The sequence below is a fragment of the Amblyomma mixtum genome, chromosome 3 (assembly GCF_055824585.1).
Source record: "Amblyomma mixtum isolate Tamu chromosome 3, ASM5582458v1, whole genome shotgun sequence".
Lineage (NCBI taxonomy): Eukaryota > Metazoa > Arthropoda > Arachnida > Ixodida > Ixodidae > Amblyomma > Amblyomma mixtum.
Window position 1 is genome coordinate 60,201,238 of NC_143014.1, and position 19,807 is coordinate 60,221,044.

The 19,807-nt window shown below is 48.3% G+C and overlaps 1 protein-coding gene and 2 non-coding genes across 3 annotated transcripts; all 3 read left to right on the plus strand.

Annotated features, from left to right (window-relative positions):
• The first annotated feature begins 10,076 nt into the window (after positions 1-10,076).
• Positions 10,077-10,916, plus strand: LOC149350361 (uncharacterized). Its single transcript, XM_089575522.1, has one exon. The coding sequence runs from the start codon at positions 10,077-10,079 to the stop codon at positions 10,914-10,916; it is 840 nt and encodes a 279-aa protein (XP_089431648.1).
• A 6,829-nt stretch (positions 10,917-17,745) lies between these two features.
• TRNAE-UUC (transfer RNA glutamic acid (anticodon UUC)) lies at positions 17,746-17,817 on the plus strand. The gene has a single exon. It is a non-coding gene; the product is annotated as a tRNA-Glu (tRNA).
• Positions 17,818-17,822: 5 nt separating this feature from the next.
• Positions 17,823-17,894, plus strand: TRNAQ-UUG (transfer RNA glutamine (anticodon UUG)). Its single transcript has one exon. It is a non-coding gene; the product is annotated as a tRNA-Gln (tRNA).
• Positions 17,895-19,807: the final 1,913 nt, after the last annotated feature.

The following is a 19,807-nucleotide window of genomic DNA, read 5'->3' on the forward strand; positions in this document are numbered from 1 at the left end:
TCTCAGTAGACACTAGTCGAAAATTGTATTTGACGAAAGAAAGTTGCGCAGTAACTGTCTCACATATTTCGGTGGACACCCGTCAAAATTCGCGCATGGTGACACAACGACAATTTGGACCAATCTGAAACGCGGACAAATACGCCTTGCTCGTCAGTAAATTGGTTTTTGAGGAAAGGAAATGTATGTGTCTCTCATATCTCGGTGGACACCTAAACCTCGCCGGAAGAGAAGGGAGGAAGATGGGAGTGAACGAAGACACCGTGTTCATTAGACGCACCTTTGTTCATTCCAAACCATCGAGCTGGCATGGCGAAGTGGTAGCGTGCTCGACTCGCACTCCGGAGACCGGGGTTCGATTCCCAAGCTCGGCCAATTTCTTACTCGGTTTTATTGATTTATCTGGGCTGACAAGAAAGGTCAATTGGATTAATTGGTTAAGTAAGCAATTAACTAAACTCAAACTTACTTGGAGCATCATTATACGATCCCTTTAATTGGTTGCATGGTTAGTACCGAAAGTACAATTGGCCCCGTTTGAAATTCGCGCACTGTGACGTTACGACCGTTTCGACCAACTGAAAAGCGTGACATTTTCTGTCGACAGCTCCTGCTTACAACGCTGAGGCATTAAAGGCTTCCGTCTTAAAATATAAATGAAGGCTTATACTTATCCGTGTGTATACGAAGCATAGCACGAAGAGGCCGAACAACAACTCCTTGCGGTTATGCTGACTTCGTTTGACAGCAAACATGACTGTTAGCCTACTATTTTACGTCTTCTAAAGAAAGCCCCATTTGTAGACTGCTTTTATTTGGATGCTGTTCTCTTTCATAATGCGGCAAAGTACATTGCACGTTGTGTTTGATGTCTTTGGTTTATGTGTTCGTATACATTTTTTTTTTCGTGGCGCAGCTCACTGCCGCTGCGATGGTCGCGTGGTTGTGACATTGAGCTACTAAACGCGAGGTTACAGGTTCTAACTTGGCTGCAGCGACCGTACTTCACTTGAGGCGAAATGGAAAAGCGCCGGTGCTCTGAGGTTTGGGTGCACGTTAAGAGAATGCAGGTGATCGAAATTAGTTCAGAGCTCACTACTACAGGGCGCCTCACTGCCCAATGTTCAGGTTTTTGATGTAAAAATTCATCAACTATTGATATTTGTGTTGAGTTATCTATTGTAGTGTCACCCGAGGAAATGTTATTACGTGCTGGCCAATTTGAGCTATACAGTGTCCCCAACTATTTGGTTTGGTTTGGTTTGGTTTATTGGTGTTTAACGTCCCAAAGCGACTCAAGCTATGAGGGACGCCGTAGTGAAGGGCTCCGGAAATTTCGACCACACGGGGTTCTTTAACGTGCACTGACATCGCACAGTACACGGGCCTCTAGAATTTCGCCTCCATAGAAATTTACCCAACTATTTCGGTTAGCAGTAAATCATCTGCAACTATCGCGGTGATGCGACACAACTGTTTGCAGAGTGACTGATAATGGGAAAATGCTTAATTGACAACTACTCAGCAGACTCCTGATGCGGTCGAAGGTCCCGTACACGAACACGAATTATTGTTTAGAGGCCTTGTAGATGGCGAAGCGTGGTTACAGACATTGAACCGTCAGCTATGTACGCTGTTCGTGTCATTGACCATGTATGAAATGGCGTCCAGCAGGTGTTACGGTACGAAATGCAGGCGGACAAACATGCACTTAAAATTCGTAACAAACGGGGACCTTCGAAGAAAGGAGAAAGGCAAAAAGAGTTTTTGCTTGTGTGAGTTCTTGCTCTAGGCAAGAGTCCCTCCTTTTGTCTAAGACGTGTGGTGAGAATCGCCACTAGTAGTAGGTGCCACTTTCGCAATTGTACTCGTCTGTGACAGTATGCTCTATGAGGCGAAAAGAAGCATTTTTGTTTCCTGCACTAAATTCAGTTGTCTTTGACAGCTTATGACCCGCCTTGAAAGTGACATGGTTAAAAGTTCAGCGAAGGACAGTGGTAACAAACGTACGCAGTAGCTCGGGGGCTATGTGGCGTACTGGTACTGCACCCAAGGCCGAGGGTTCAGAAACAGCCGCAACGTCCGAGTCTCGGTGGCGGCGGAATGCACAAACGTTCGAGTACTTTTGTTTCGGTGAACGAAAAAAAAAGAACACAAACGTGGCCGAAATTAATTCGAAGTCCTGCACTATGGCGTCACTCATAGCTCACAGTGTCGCGTTGGCAAGGAAGAAACAACTATAATTTGTTGTCACGATTGGACCGGCGAAGTTTGAGCAAAGCTCTCTCGAGTCGCACAATTCAACTGGAATGAAAGCCGCAAACTTGGAACTTTCATCATGGGTTAGGCACGGAGCTCCTGTTTTATACCAGTAAAGAGAATCATGCGTTGCAGAGTAAGATGAGTTTCATTTGCAGCCGTTACAGAGGCTTTGAGGACAGCAATTGCTGGTCTTCTCCAATAAACTCTATAACTGCGTTGCAAAATGCCTCAATGCACAACAAATGTGTAAAGGAAGGAAAAAAAATTACCGACGATTACGTTACTTCCTAATGCGAAATTTGAACGCAGCAAATAAGCTGTTTCACCTTTTCGATAGTGAGTCAACCCCAGCTGCGGAGTTGGTTTCAGGGACAACGCCGCCGATGCCGACACAAACAATATGATACCCTCGCTTCCGCAGCGCTAAGAACCAGGTCTAGCCGTGGGAAGGTGGTCACGTATTCGTCGACGTGCCGGGGCCTACGTGAAATAACCGGCGCGTCAGCAACTGAAGAGCACCCTATCCGCCACACAAGAACAGGGGGGGACCCCTTCCTCCTCTTTCTGCATGGCGGCGACGGTGTTCTATGCAGTCACGTTATCTTGACTCTCTAGCGGCGTCAGCGGCATCCAGCGGTATCAGTCGGTCGTTATCAGTCGGTCGCTGCTAGCGCTGGGGGGATGAAAGGGGGGCGGAGCTGGTTACGAGGCCGACGCCGACGACGACGCGAAACCCAGGAACGGACGCCAAAGAGCTGCGCTCTAAAATTAGGAGTCACTTTGGCGACTAAAGTGGTGCAAGGCGAAAGCCTTAGTACAGCATTCTGTCACGAATGTGGTTTTGAATGATGAATCAAGTGCTGCCAGCGAATGACGCGTCCATTGGCTGTCTGCGTGTGTTACTGATGTGTGGTTAACATGTTAAGCTTCGCCTGTAAGAGTGGAACGCGACAGCGTCTTGCAACGCTGCCAGGGAGTCCACAGAACGCCATCGCCAATTCGGCTGTACGCCTTGCTGGACGGTAAATTTATTTTTTGAGGAAAGGAAATGTATCTCTCTCGCATATCTGGGTGGACACCTGCACTTCGCCGTAAGGGAAAGGGGGAAGATGGGAGTGAACGAAGACGCCGTATTAGCTAGACGCGCCTTTGTTCATTCCAAACCATTCAGCTGGCATTACGGAGTGGCTAGCGTGCTCGTATCGCACTCCGGAGACCCTGGTTCGATTCCCCAACTCGACCAATTTCGTTCTCGGTTTTATTGATTTATGCGGTCTAACTAGAAAGGTTAATTAGGCTATTTCATATTTATATTATTGTATTTCTATCCATCGTGTTCTGTCATTAACCTGTCAATTGTTGGAACTGTCTAGGATGTTCGACACAACGTATATGAAACGAGCAACGTCTTACTGAGTGGGGAAGTGCGTGGTGGTGGAGGGAACGCGGCTTCGTACTTATCTGTTTCTTTCAGCAGCGTCTCCTTCCGCGGACGCTGTTGTCGCTGCGGCGCGCGTCTTTCTTTTCTTTTCTTCTGACCTCTTCATTCTCCTCTATATTAATTAGGCTAATTGATTAATTAAGCAATTAACTAAACTCAGTCCAACTTAGTTGCAGCATCACTATATGATCCCTTTGATTGGTTGCATGGTTACTAGCCAAAGTACAATTGGCCCCATTTGAAATTCGCGCACTGTGACGTCACGAGCATTTCGACCAATTGAAAAGCGTGACATTGGGGGCGGAGCTGGTTACGAGGCCGACGACGACGCGAAACCCAGGAACGGACGCCAAAGAGCTGCGCTCTAAAAAACAAGAAAGAAAGGAGAACAAAACAAGCGTTAGCGACGAAAATATGCTTTGAAAATTGCATGCCTTTATTGCTGCCTTTGTGCTGTCTAAGTAATTTTTGCCTGTAGTACTGATCGAGATTGAACAATTACTTCGACGATATGCTTGCAGGACATGCGTTCAACTAACTTATTCCAGATCAGAATACAAAAGATGACTCTGAAGATTCTACGAAGGCCAACTGTGCGTGGAAGTGAAAAGGGCGCGAAACAGCCGTTCTTTTCAAACGAGTTTATTTGCTGTTCCAGTGCTTGTGTTGGGGGGTGAGCCTCCCCAGGTGGTCGGCATAACCCCTGCGCCATCCACAGCGGCGACCCTCGCAGCTCGTAGTGTTGCTTTGGCGCATGAAAATTTCTTGACAATTGAACACTAACTTCTTGTTTGGACAAACGTAGAGTCGACAAATTCAATTAATATAAACCAGTGAAGCCCCGTAATTTTCATGAATTCTCCGCTTCTATATCTCTAGCCTAATGCAGGTGTAGTGGTCCATATTTCGAATTACCAAGTAACCCCCCCCCCCCCCCCCCCCCCACCCCCGCACCCGTTTTCTGCTCTAATGAATTATGCATCTTCGCTAATTCATCGACGAAAAACAATGAAGGAAACACAAGAAAACTGTTCTGTGTTTTTACTGCGCGAAATTAGCCGATAAAGGGGGCAGGAAACCAAAATATCCACATTCCGCCACGAACCTTTAATCGGGAATATGCATGCGTTTGAAAATACGTAGCACAGGCTGCGCCGATCTGCACCCACCATGGAAAAAAGGAAAAAGAAAACAAATGAGCAGGACCGGCTCTTATTACTTTAGTCGAGCGAAAAACAATCACTGCAAGCGCTCTTTAACGATGATATGAAGCGTTGGCGGCGGAGAGGACACAGGGTTTGCGCAAACAAACTGCAGATGCCGTAACGCGACCGTAACGTGACCACTGGGCGGCAACAGCGATATATTTCGCGGCGAAACTGAGCGTTGCTCAATGTTCGACTCGACAAACGTGCAATGCAGCGGTTGCGACACCATCATTTAGTGGACCACTGAAATAACCTTAGGCAACCATGCTATATAAACTGCGTCCTCGGAACCCGTCGACACGAACGCGTTTCTCCCTTACCTCGTCCCGCGTACATACACGCTCGCACGGGCGGCCTTTGTGGCGCGGTTCAAGCGCATCATAATTTACAGGAGCCTTAATTGCTCATGCCGGCGCTAGCGCTTGTCGTCGCGTTCCCGAGGACACGCTGGCAGCAGCACGCACACCGCGCGTGGCATTGCGTCAAACAAAGTTCCTGCTCGCCGGGCTTTGCTATCTCGAGCAGCGGGCCGTGCGCGTCGTTGTTCAGGGCACGCCACATTAGGCAGGACAGGCTCCTCCAGACTGTCAAGACAATAGGCGACGGCCGCGCCGCTCTCTGGCCGATCCCCGGGAACAAAGAAGGGATAGCCGGTGCAAGGCGTTGGCCCCCGCCTTGGTCTCCGCGGCTTTAATCTTTTCAACATCCGCCGGCGCGTTCCCGGTCGCCAATTGCTTCCCAGCGCTTGTCGGCTTTGAGCGGTGATTTACGGGGCGTTTGACCTGACCTAAAGTGCACCAGCCGCGCCAAAAAGCTGCAATGGACGCGCGCTTAGGCGGCCGTAAGTCGGGCCGATAACGGTCGCGTAGTGTGAAGCCACATATCGTCGCCAGGCGCCGCAGGAGAGCGCCCTTGCTTTGGCGCCGTTCTCGGGCAGCGAAAATTGGATACACTGTTACCAGTTAAGCCGCCTTCTCCCACTAGCCCGATCGCTAGTAGCAAAAACAAGCAAACAAAAAAAGAGACAATGAAGAAACTTACACGCGGGAAGGCTGAAATCGTGTTTTCAATCCCGCGATAGAAAGTAGGCGGAGGCAGCGTTAAACGGAACGAGTAATTTTCGGAGCATCGCTTCCTCTGCCTTTCGACGAAATGTCTTTGGAGCCGTTTTGCGAATGCTGAAGGAAATGTTGAAAACGAGTGTGTTGATTCAAACGCTTGCGCAACCTTATGTGTAAACACGTGTCCATGAGTGCACACACATAGACTGGCTTCGGCCGGTACTATTTTATTTCGCGCGCAATATAATTTTCTAGTTCCTCTTTTCCTAGTTTGTACTGGTATAAAAGAATATGCTCTCCCCGAGCTACGAAGTTTCATTCGACAAGTAGTTGAGCCTGATCCACGAGATGACTCGTAATTAAATAAACGCACTTTGAATTCTTCTTTTAAGTTGTAAAATAAATGGAAGAACGAGTTTTATTTAAAACTTTTGGTGGAGTGCCAGGAAACTGTTTCCGAATGCACGTAAAACATTCTGCTGGGTTCCAGTAAACCTGTTTTAGAACTCTCGAACTGTCTTCTTTAATGCTAGATAAATGTGCGCTAGTTCTAGGACTTCTACTCCGCCGAAAAGCCCTTGGCTTCATGTCTGTCTGAAACCCGCTTTCAACCGCCTGGGTGGCAGGTGGGACACCTAGGTCCATTGACCTTGTGACATCATCACAACCTGCCCATCGGATAGTGCGCAAACTGCCCACTGGGGCAGGTGGCGTTTCAATTAATGATAAACGCGAGAGGTCCCTCGGGAATACGATGTCTGTTAGAAAAGTATCCGACTTTATTATTTTTTTTTTGCGAACACCTGATGGATATGAAGCAAGCGCGCTTGCATAAGCCGACCTTGAACCTTCGTGCGCATGCACGAATTTTTTCCCGCCTGCCGATAGCATCAGTCGCTGAGACGCAGCGTTTGAGTTAGGCAGTGCGCAGTGTTTTTGTCGGTTTTTTATTGCGAGAAAAATCGCGGAGCGACAGGAGCAGTGCTATTGCATGAAATTTTGCCAGAAACTGGGCGACAACCAAGTGGAAACCTTTCGGAATATTCAGACGGCTTTCGGTGACGATGCTATGAGCAGCACACAGATTAAGCGGTGGTGCAACTGGTTTAAAGACAGCCACACATCGGTGGAGAGCGAGCCACGCTCCGGTCGGCCATCAACATGCCGAAATGACCAGGTCATTGCCGAAGTGAACGTTGTGGTGATGCGGGACCGTCGTGTGACTATCCGAGAAGTTGTGGAAGAGGTGGACATCCGCAATTTTTCTGCACATTCCATTATCACCGAAGATTTGGCCATAGAGAGAGTTGCGGCGAAATTCGTGCCGAAGCTGCTCACGATGGAGCAAAAGCAGCTTCGTGTTGAAGTCTCACAGGACATGCTGGATTCCACAAACAGTGACCCCGACTTCATCAACACCATAATCACTGGTGACGAGCCTTGGGTGTACGGGTACGGCCCGGAAACCAAATCCCAGTCGTCAAAGTGGAAGCATTTCACGTCACCAAGACCAAAGAAGGCCTGCCAAATGCGCCACAACGTCAAAGTGATGCTGACTGCTTTCTTTGACTCCCACTGTGTAGCATACCAGGAGTAAGCACCCCACATGATCAAACAATGGCCAAAGAGTACTAGAGGGATGTCCTCCGTCACCTACGTGATGCTGTGCGGCGCAAGAGACCGGAGCTGAGATCAACAGGAAATTGGCGCATCCATCACGACAATGCTCCTGCACATTCCTCGCACTTGATTCACACTTTTTTGGCGAAAAACCAGACTTCTGTAGTTCAGCAGACTCTTTACTCTCCTGATATGGCCCCCTGCGACTTCTGGCTGTTTCCCAAGACCAAGAGGCCATTGAAAGGAGAGCGATTTCAGACAAGAGAGGACATTATGGCTGCAACGACAGCTGAGCTAAACTCCATTCCGAAAGGGGCCTTTTCGGAATACTTCCAACAATGGCAGCACAGCTGGAAGAAGTGTGTGGAGTCCCAAGAAGACTACTTTGAAGGTGATTAGGTTTCCAACGCTCCAGTTATGCCAGTTTTTTTTTCTTCGGCCAAAGGTCGGATACTTTTCTACCAGACTTCGTAGCAATCTAGGCCTCAAAATCCCCACCATTGGCAGCACCTGCCATCGCAGGGATGTGGCGCATCGCTTAACCGCTGCACCAATGCGCCAGGAGTGGTATGATGACTCTCAGGGATCTATGAATGTAGAGAATGACCAATTCTACCGCAGTACAAGTCGAAAATAATGCAGTATGACGCAAACTTACATCATATGACGTATCAACCAAGGTAAGCCCGTTCAAACCAGCAAAACCATAGAAAGTCAAAACAAGCCGTGCAAAACCAGCTCCTAACCCTACTAGCGCAAGTTAATTTGTGATTAGCCCCAAGCTCAACCGCCCGTGATTTTATTCGAATCCACTGAAAACAACCTTTCGTGCATCAGTGAATTTTCGTCGGATGTTATGTGCACTTAAAGCAGGAAATGGACTGGCCACAAATTGAGGCGGTGCTGCTCCCAAAGGTCAGGAACGGCTTGTGTCTGTGTGGCGTCAGTTTTGTGTGCTTTTGTTGAGGTTTTCCTCCACCATTCTATGTTAAGGCGGTGTTTATCCTCATAGAGAAATAAGGTGGCAGTCCTCGTGCTGGCGGCCAGCTAACGAAGCGCCTTGCGTGTTTGGCTCGTGTACCCGATGGGTGTTGCATAATGAGCTTTGGCGAGTTCACTGTGCACGGTGGATGGACGGATGGGGTAGAGACCGCATATACGCTTGGGAAGCTGGTTCGCCTTCCTCACAAGGCGGTTTCTTGCCTCCATGGCCACTCATCGGCAGCTTTGGACTAGCCGTCGGAAGCACCGTTTTCTGCGGCGATGAGCGCGGCCCCAGAGTTGCCATTCCTCATGGTTCGCTAGTGCTTCTACTTTTTGTCGCGCTCTGAAGGGTGACGTTCAGGTCTTGTCACCAAGGTTGGTGATGAACAATGAGGTCAGACACTAGCTTTTCAGCATGCCAGCTTGGGTTTCAGTGCCTGCTGAACTTCATGCCGAGCCGGGAAAGTCTGGTTTGGGTTATGCAGATGGACCTATCGGAATTTAAATGAACGCAAACGACTTCATACACTTTTAATTCAGAGTAAAAATCAATTCTACAGCTCTTTCTCGATACGTTGACGTTTCTTAGGCAACAAAGGGCGTATAGCTGACAAATTAAGAGTTAAAAATTTTCACGCCCCTTGAGTGAAACTCGTGAAGTCAAGACAGGAGACGACTCGGCAACAACAGCTGGAATCAGTGACGATGTAACCTTTAAAAAAAGGTTACTTCACTTGCAAAAGCGGCTACAAAACGGTGATAACAAGCTTAATTTTATTTTTTACCTTTTCAACCACTCGAAGTGTACTCTTTTTCTTTCGATCGAATGTACTATTGGGTTGATACTGGTCGACTTCATTTTGCCTTAGGTGTCCCGTTACGGCTATGTAGCTGACAGTCCTACAGTGTGGCAGGGCAAGGAATATTTATGTACAACTCTTAGAGGGAGCGGTACTGTTTGCACAATGCATTTCTCTAACTCCTTACGGCGAAAAAAAAAAAGATATGGATCCGAAATCATCCATGTTTACTGAGGTAAACAAGAATTATGCGATTCGTTTTTGAAAATTTCCTCTCTCAGAAAAGGTGAAGGGGATGCTATACGTAAAGGTGCTTTTCTTTCATTTTCGTGATTCGAAAAGTGTTTCTTTAAATAGGATGATTTGAGCTCTTGCACCTTTCGGCCATGCCACGTGGGCATGCGCTACAACGGCAGTGCGAGCAGAGGAAGAGAAGGAGGAGGCAGCCGCTCTCGCGTGCCACGCGCGGTCGCGGCGCTAGTTCGCCCCGCGGGCCGACGGTTGTCCTGGGCTTTGCCGGTCCAGGCCGGTTTACAAGTCCCTTGCCCCGACGGAGAGAGGCACCTGCGGTGGAGTCGCTTCCCGTGCCTCGCGAAGCTGAGTCCAGCCCCTGGGTCGCCTGCTCCTCCGACGGCGGCCGCCGGAATCATCGCACCAGGTGGAACCCCAAGTTTCCCACGGAGGCTGACCTGAACGGATCATGGAGAGCGACGGATCCAGGCGTTCTAGGAAAGCTCCAAAGCGAAAGCTGACCCCCAAGGAAAACAACCCCGGCGATTCGAAGCTCACAGGGACTCAGAAAAAGGAAAACCCCGAGGAGCCGAAGCCCAGGCGAACCCGCAAGAAGACAACGGCGGCCGCGGGCGCGGTTGACTTGTCGCCTGCAAAACCTAGCACACGGCGCCGCAGCGCTCAACATCTTTCGCCGAGGGAACCCGTGGCACTCAAGCGTGTCGTACCGGAAGCCGCTGCTAGCACATCAGGCAAATCAACATTGCAGAAGACGCCTGCCACCGCCAAGAATCAGTCTGTAAAAAAGATGGCTGTTGCGCCTGGAAGCGAGGCCACTGAGCCCTCAGCGGATAAAGTGAAGATGAAGATCCTCCGCCGGAGAGGCCGTTCTCCTGGCAAGGCAACGGAGCCGCCATCAGACAACATCGACGTGGGCGCACGTTCGCGCGCTACCCGCCGGCGACCAGGAAGCAAATCTCGCAGTGTCAGAGGTGAGAAGCGGCACCGAAGCAGGCGTCACCATTCTCGAAGCAGCGGTGGCGGACGGCGTCGCGTCCGATCCCGTCGCCGGTCTAGGGTGAGCTCGTCTGGCCGCAGCGACTCGGGCAAACAAGCGCCCAGGAAGCGCCGCCATTCCCGCTCGAAGTCTTCGAAACGCAGCGCCGGTCGTAAGCACAGAGGCGTCCGCCACCACCGTTCTACGAGCGTGTCATCGGACAGCGGAGCTGCGATGAGAAGCCAAAAGAAAATCCGACGTTCGGGGTCTCTCGCAAGCACCCGGAGGAAGCATGGGGCCAGCAAAGACTAGACGGGGATGTCAGAGTGATCCTAGATGCGATGTGCAAACCGATTCAGACAAGTACAGGTTGCTTCGAGAACCGAGGAAGGACCTGCGGATTCCTTGTGTTTAAAAATCTCAGAAATTTTTTGAAATCAAGAGCTTGGCCAGGGATACACGCTGCCTGCAAAAAAAAAAAAACACGTCTGCATTTCAGCAGTGGCGGAACGAAACCAAAATTCAAGTGATAATCCTGAATGCTATTAAATTACGTTCATTTGCTTTGGCACTAGTTTCTTTTCTTCATATTTGTTTTGATTGTTGGCTTCGAAATTTTTTGAATTCCATTATCGAAATAGACGCGTAAACGCCGATTTCACTCCCATTTGTTTGCAGTCTCAAATTTTTCCAGTGCCAGATCGAAAAGGGAGAGAGATCGATTGGGCAATCAGCCTCCATAAACCTGCTGCCTATGTGCTCCGTTCTAGTTCTGCAGACAGGTGTGTGGACGTCTGTACTGCCTGGTACAGTTCCATTCTAAAGCTCAACTGGGCACAACTCCCCGATTATCTCTGGTCATTCGCACTCTGAGGCGTTAAGGATTGTGTCGCCTAGTTCTGTTCACGTGAAGCCAGCTTTCGCCTGTTTCCGTGCAGTATAATGTCATCTTTCCTAACGAATGCATGTGCGTTCTCCATTTCCCGAAGAGAGTCGAACAAATGCATCTTGCTCTAAGGGATATACTTAGAGGCGCAAAAACAACTACTTGTCCCGGGCGTGTTAGAGGCCATTGAAGTAATGGTGGAAAACAGTTGAAACTGGACGATGAAGATGCCACACGCACTAATTATTAGAAAAGAAGAAAAAAGAGCCCCACTGCACGAAAATTAAGCGTGAGGACATCATCATCATCATTTTAAGCGCAGCAGAGCTTAAGTTGGGGCTAGTGAGTGCACATTCTTAATGGTGCAGAAAAGCGCATACTGGACAAGAGACAAAGGAAGAAGTTGAAGACCACATGCGCTCTTAGAAGAAAAACAAAAAAGACAGTGTAAAAGCTTTTTTTTTTTTTAACGTGAAGTTGAAGGTTCCGTTCGGTCGAAAACGAGGCGTTGGCGTCGTTGCGACTGGAAAATCCATATCGGTTGATATGGCAGTTAAGTAGAAAAGCAGTTTCCTGAAAAGACGGTCAAGCGGAAAAGACGGTCAAGCGAAAAGGTGGTCAAGCGACATCGAACCACTGTCGCCTAGGCCAGGAGCTGGGCACGCTACCTCCACACTGCTGAGCAATACATGTTCAGCGCGATAACTGAAGGCCTTGTATGAGCACCTCACACCGCACACAAAGCGAATCACATAAATGAACACCGAGTTAGTTTCACTTGTGTTCATTGAGCACTTAGTTGAGAGCACACTTATTTGCGCGTACACTTATTTGCGTGCACTTATTAGCTTGCACACTTATTTGAATGCACACTCAGTTCAGTGCACACTCAGTTCAGTGCGCACTCATTTCAGTGCATCACTCATCTCTGTCCCCGCAGGTGACAGGTAGTATCTGTGCCGCGATAACGCGTGTTCCAACGCCATGGGAGCTGAGAATTCGGCTCCCATCTTAGCTCCAAAAAAGACGAGTGTGATGCCGAGATCTGATGACGTCAGAATTCTTCGCTCCATCCATGCCGGCGCGAAGGTGCTTGGCCTTCCCCGCACGCATTAAAATGCGCCCCTTCAAGAAACCTTTCCCACAGTTTTAAGCAAAGGTAAAAGGAAGTCCTCTAGTAGGCGAGATGAAGTTTCTTTCTCGCTTGAATCGAGAATGCCACGCGAACGCTCCACGAGGACTGCAGTGCTAAGTCTGTGGTTCATGGTCTCTGTGAAAGTTAGTCTTAACCAATGTACAGGCGCGGCCATAAGTAAACGGAGCACGCTATTGCGTTCGAAGTGCAATCACGCTTTCTCCATTGGTAATGAAGAAATGTCTACAAGAAAGCCCACCAACCTCCGCTACCAGCATGCGCGCACAACTGCTTGAAATTTGAACTAGGTGACGCGTGAAAAATATTCGAAGACAGTTGCGTGCTCCGTTTACTTTTTTCCGCGCCTGTATGTATGCAACAGTTTGTCTAAGCTAATTTTGTCTATGTAAAACCAATCAAATGCGCTTACATTTGTCATATTCGAGAATTCCTCTTAATCAAGTTCGTCTTAACGGAAGTCTACTGTAAATTGCTAAAAATGTCAACAAATGGCCTCAGTCCTCGAAAAAAGAAATGAGAAAATATAAATAAAAAAGGTTCCATCTTGAGAAACAGCGTAAAAGACTGGATAAAAGGAAGACTGACACCACAAACACTTTTGTCTCGTCTTTCGCGTTGTTTCTCAATGTGAATTCACACCCAACTAGCCCAACTGTCTACGCTTGTTCAAAAAGGGTGTGAGACACAGAAACACGATGTCTTTATTGTTATTTACTGCATGCACGCAAGGGGCACTCTCAGCATTAAATTGCGAAGAAATATATACACAGTAATGGGGAATACTTCAGAAATTTCGGAGCGAATATTGTCCTGCAAAACAACTTGAGAGGAACTATAGCAAATTACCGAGGGCTTGGACAGGCAAATCACAACGTGAAGTGAAAATATGAAATCACTTGACCCTCAGGTAATTCGGATTTGAAGGGAACTGAAAATTTGTCCAAATTAAGCAGAGTTCAGGGCAGCTTTTTGGATGCCCCGATGTTTACAGTACCAAAGGGTCTATTGGAAGAAACTGGAAGTTCAACATAAGTGCATTACAAGGAAACGAAGGAAACGAGTGCAAGGAAACGAAAGTAATATCAACAGTTGGGCAAAACAGCCACACTTGACAATAGATGATAAGGCAACTGCAGGTAGTTACTGATGAAATCCATGTCCTTCGACCAAGCAATTACATATTCTGATCACAAGAGAGCAATTAGCATAAAAATGAGAATGACCTGGAGTGGATTTGGCTCTTACGCTGAAGTTATGCAGTATGCATAGAGAGTTTTCGGCTTTTACTTTTTGGAAACCCAGTGGACTTTTTGCGGTGTTTATTTCAGAACATAGTTCACATTTTTTTTTCGAATATCATTTTCGGCAGGTGAATTCCGTTTTTTTTTTTGCGGCGACATATCACATTCTTGTGCAGACAAAAGTAACTTTTGAGGTTACCTTGGCCTTTTTTGTCAGAGCACGCAGTACGAGGACGGCAAGGACAGACGAGAAAACCAGTTGTGGTAAGCCTCTCCCTCCCACGCCGTCGGCCTCTCGTTGGTTTCCACTCTTCCCGTTGCCTCACTACAACTTCCCTCCCAAAAGTGAAGCAAATGCCCCCCCCCCCCCCCCACACACACACACGCACGCACGCACACGCACACGCACACGCACACGCACACGCGCGCACACACACACACACACACACACACACACACACACACACACACACACACACACACACACACACACACACACACACACACACACACACACACACACACACGCAATTGTACCAGCACGAAGGAAATGAAATTCGACCGGCTCGGCCGGGATCGAACCCGCTTCCTTCAGGCTGCTGACCCGAAAGACGCGGGTTCGATCCCGCACGCGGCGGTCGAATTTCGATGGCGGCAAAATTCTAGAGGCGCGTGTGCTTTGCGATGTCAGTGCACGGTAAAGAACCTCAGGAGGCAGAAATTTCCGGAGTCCTTCACTATGGCGTCCCTCATAGCCTGAGTCGCTCTGGTATGTTAAACCCCCCCTACACCATAAAGCAAAAGAAATAAGCACACGACGAAACCACGTCAGCCACACCAATTTAATCGCATAAAAGCACCCCCATCCAAGTAGGAGAGGAAATAAGCGAAAATGCCAGTAATTGAGGTTATTGAGGGAGCCTGCTCGGGGGTGCAGGCGCACTCTCAAGAGTTGTATTTTTGAAAGCGCAGAATACTAGCTTAGGCGACAGTGTGGAACCTGCATAACCGTTCTTGGCTAGCGAAACCTGCGTCGTGCACGGACGAGGCAGAGCCAGTGACATCGGGTCACATGGTAATCTGTCCACGGTCGGAATCAGTGATTTCGTCCATCCTTTAGCGTGTGCTGACATCGCACAGCACATGGGCGCTTTTGCATTTCGTCTCCACTAAAATCTGGCCATTGCAACCAGTATTAGATCCCGCTACCCTGGAATCAGCAGCTGAACGTCAGTCACTATGCTGCCATGGCAGGCCTTTCTCTCAAATTATGAACAGCTGCTTATCGATTTCCACGGAAAGAGAAGTGTATAAGTAATGAATACCGCCAGTATTCACACATGGTGTCCAAATTCAGAGGATTACAAAACCACTTGAAATAAGGTTAAGAACAGCACTGTGAACCATGACAAGGGAAATGGAAGGTACAGCATTAACAGATAAAGGCACAAAAGCATAACGTAGAGAACTAAAACACATTGAGGATATTCTCGCTGAAATTAAGAAGCAAAAACGTACGGATGCTCACAAGTTTTCGGAATGGCGAAATCACGAAAACCCTTAATTTCCTCGCAGCCTGAAGGCACAGCCAGACATTGTGAGGTACGCTGCGCATGTCAAGCAGAGAAGTGCAAGGCGTTCCCTGCAGTTTATGGCTGCATAAACTGAAGGGAACCAGCTGCTCGTTTTTCCTTGGTTTTACGTAAGTTTGTATGACCTGCAATCCCGATCTCGAGTCGCAGAATATAGTCCATTGGTGCGCTGAATGGTGACCAATAATATAACGGACGGCCTCTCGTATGGCTGCCAATTCGGTTGTCGCATAGATGACGTTTTATGCATCAGCCTGAAACGGTGACATAAGGCGTTTCCTGGCACTATCACCGCTACAGCTGAAGAGGGGATCGTCACGGATCCGCCCACAAAAACATTCTGCGTGTCACCATACATAGATGCAATGTATGACAACGCAGCTGTTTCAGACCGACTGTTGGGATGTGCGTCTTCTTTGTTATCCCTGGAATGGTTTACGTATATATGGTTTCGGTACTGCCCAAAGTGACACCTCCGCAATCTGGTGTAGCATGTAGTTCGAAGGCACCCCATTGCACTGCATCCAGAGGCTTTGAGGCTGTGGAAAAGGCTGAATCTGGACGCACAGCACTAATATTGGTCAGGGGGTGATGAGGATGCCTGGTCAGATGTCGCAAATTCCCACGAAGAGACTCCTGTTGAAAATAAATTCGTGCTGGGCAGGCGCGGGCCTCGTAAACTGTGCCCCATCTAGAAGTTTTGCATGGCAAACCCAAGCATACTCTTAAAGCACGAGCCTGCACGCTTTCAAGCGCACGCAGGCCTGAAAGTTTCACGCCCGAGAGAACGGGTGCACTGTATCTGAGAAGACCGACTACCAGCGCCTGGTAGACGTGAAGTAAAGATCGCTCAGTGGGACCCCAGGATTTCCCTGTCATGCACCGCAGAATGCTTGCAAAGCTGTCAAGCTTTTTTTATTGAGCAAAGAAATGTGCTTCGTCCAGGACAGATCACGGTCTATCGTAACACCTAAGAATTTGTGATGTGTTACGTACGCAACAATTTGTCCGCCGATTGTGACCGGATACCAAGCCATTAACTTGCGTATGAAAGCCAAGATTACGCTTTTAGTTGGTGAAAGTTCAAGCCCCTCACGGCGCAAGTACGCAGACGTAATGGAAACTGAACGCTGCAACCTTGCTTGCACTTGGGGCCGCGTGACACTTGGGGTGCGTTTCAATACCTCCGAGTAGACGGCTACTTAGGCGTTTAGACGGGTAGCCGCCATCTTGGGACGCGTTCCATTTCTCAGGAAGCCGTCCAAGATGACTGCTTCGCCGAAGTCATCATCGATGCAGGCTAACTTCTTGTCTAAAGATGGCGGAGCTGATGTACTCGGATGAGCGAGTCGTGCTCTCCGCGGGCGTCGGACTGTAACCGGAGTACGGATAGGCACCATCCTTCAAATGTGGGTCATTCCGTTGAGTTAATTTGCACACACACCAGTCACTAATTAAGCAGTCTTAGTGGGCGTGCGATTCCTAGCAGTGTATATTCGTGAATCACGCACTTCTTTGACTTGGCCCGGAACCAGTCGTTCAAGAAGAAGAGTCAGTCTGCCTGTTGATGGAGTTGAGATTCTCTAAATCCTCGACAGGCATGTATGAAATTGTGTAAGTGAGAAATTGCTCACTTACATTGGCCTCGTTAACTGTTTTCTTGCTCACACTGGGCTGGTTAAGCCCCTTCGTGCTCACACGACTGGTTAGCCCACTTCGTACGTACACTGGGCCCACACTCTGTCGGCGTTTCGGAGAGCTTCCTTTTCAGGCGCCTACTCACAATCTCGATGTAGCCACCGTCCAACTCCATGTCATCCGAGTCAGAAAACCTAGATGACCCCGGGAGCTCTGAGGGAAGATCCACACTGCATCCAGCTTGATATGTTTGGTCTGCACTGCTAACCACAGAAGGCCGCAGAGGCGGCGGGTCATCCGCCATCGCCTGGGGCGGCGAGGTCGCCTTGAAGGCCACAGAAGCACAAAATATTTTGCAAAACAAAGAGCTCGATCAAGAGAAGCTGCCGTTAGCAGCGCTCTTCTTCGTCTTCCTCCCTCTGGGATACTGGGATAAGACTGCTCGATGCAGCCTTGGTTCCTGCTTTTCAAATTTTGACTTCCTGTCCTGTTTTAGTCTAGTTTCTTTCGTACTAGTGGCTTATCGGCTAGGGAATATTAATACATGAGATTCCATTGAGCCTGGAAATTAAGGGTTTTGTGCAAGCGCATAATGCCTAAAGTGTCCTCTTGCTCCACTTCGTCGTGTTCCGGCGTGGTCTAGTGGCTAGGATACCTGGCTTTCACCCAGGAGGCCCGGGTTCGATTCCCGGCGTCGGAATGTGTGGTCTCATGGTGTAAGGGTTAGCACTCTGGACTTTGAATCCAGCAATCCGAGTTCGAATCTCGGTGAGACCCTTTATTTTTTTTACCTGCTATTTTGCTGCCAAAGTTAGCGCCTGGGTGTCCATGGCCGAGTCAAGCTGTCCAAGAGGCAGCTTTTACTATGGGCACCGTGCCACCATGTACATTTTGATGGTGAAATAAGCATTATTATCATTATTTTTATTATTATTAATGCTTTGAACGCCTTCTTGCCCCGCTCGTATTGTGCAGTTAGGTACTACTTCCTGCTGGAAAGCTGCGAAGACGCACATGTTTGAAGTGCCCTTTGCGCATTCTATAATGCCTGTTGGTTTCTCCTGTTGTCTGCGCTTTACTTTCTAAAGAACATCGAAAATGTGAAGTAGAAGTTTATGCCAAAGCACGTAAGAACGAGCAGCATAACAAGTCATTCTCTCCCGAGAAAGCTCTGACGTGAGACTTATAACAGCATTGTGAGGCCTGCTCGAACCGTGCGGCTCTGAATCCTATAAAATGAAAGATTTGAGAGATGGCAACACGCTCACGCGTATTTAAGGTAGAGTATTCTTGTGCAGTAACATAATATTATGTAAGTGGCAAACAAAAAATTGGTTCAGTGATCAAGGTTAATATAAGGTAGCACTGACCCGTGTAAACTTCGTCCAAAATGACATCAGAAGTTGAGTGGCAGCAGAAACGAGAGAAATACCATTCGGTCATCGACTATGCGACTGCGACCCTGTAGAGGGAACGGCGGCAGTTGCGTCCGGCTTATGCGAATGTCCCGGCGTTTTCTGTCAAGCTTCTGCTAGCGCTTGCTGGTGATCTCGGCCTCTGTTCCGCGTTGCTCGCACTGGCCATGCGGGTCGCTCATTTAAGAGGTTCTCGGCCCGCATAAGGGGCTTTCTTAACAGAGGTAAACCGCGGAAGAATAGAAAGGCGACCTAGTTGATTAACATTCATTTTGAACTGCATTAACAGCCCAAGCGGGATGCTAGGCACAAAAAAAAAGCAAACGAGACGCGCGTTGAAGGTTAACCCTCATCCATATATTTGGAGATTATACGCGGTAAATCAAACTCGCCTGTTTAGCACTGCCGCTTCATTCCGACTGAGAATTTCTGGCCCGGAAACATGGCTTTTCATTAAAAATAGGCTCCTGTTAATTAGAACTCCGGAAAATTCGATCAAAAGTTTTCAGCGGACCTCGAGTCTGAATTATCGGAGGTCGGCTCTGTTATGAGCTGGAAAAGTTTAGTTTTGGCCTGAGAAGTGATGTTCGTGATTAATTCATAAGAGGACCAAACATCATAGATTAGTGAAGATTGGAACTGTTAGTGGGCAATCTGATTGATTTTCAAGCAGCTACGAGTTTGAAGAGTTGAATGCTGAAAATGTAAATTTTTGCATATTGAAACTTGGGATTTAGCATGATTGCAGCCAAGCTACGAATGATACTGGCCAAATGTAATGTCTTGTGTACTTAGCACTCTACGCTGACACAGTGGCGCTCGATACTATAGGTAGTAGTCTAACGCTATAAGGATACATGGACAAACGGAATGCTGTCTCCTTGATACCTTAAGTTCATTAATGCCATTCATGCAATAGAAGGTGCCACATATGCACACTTTACCGCCGTGGTGGCTCAGTAATTATGGCGCTCGACTGCTGCCACGAAAGACGCGGGTTGAATCCCGGCCGCGGCGGTGGAATTTCGATGGAGGCGAATTTCTAGAAGCCTGTGAAATTTCAGGAGACTTTCACAACGGCGTCCCTGCTAGCTTGAGTCGCTTTGGCACGTTATTTATTTATTTATTGACAATACCCCTAAGGGCCCTCGTGCGAGGGTATTACATAGAAGCCCCATATAAACCAAATATCCTCAATTTGCCACATATGACACGATGGTGATTATTTCCGGAAGTAACGTGAAAATTTTCACCTGAGTCCTGTTCACAAAGTCA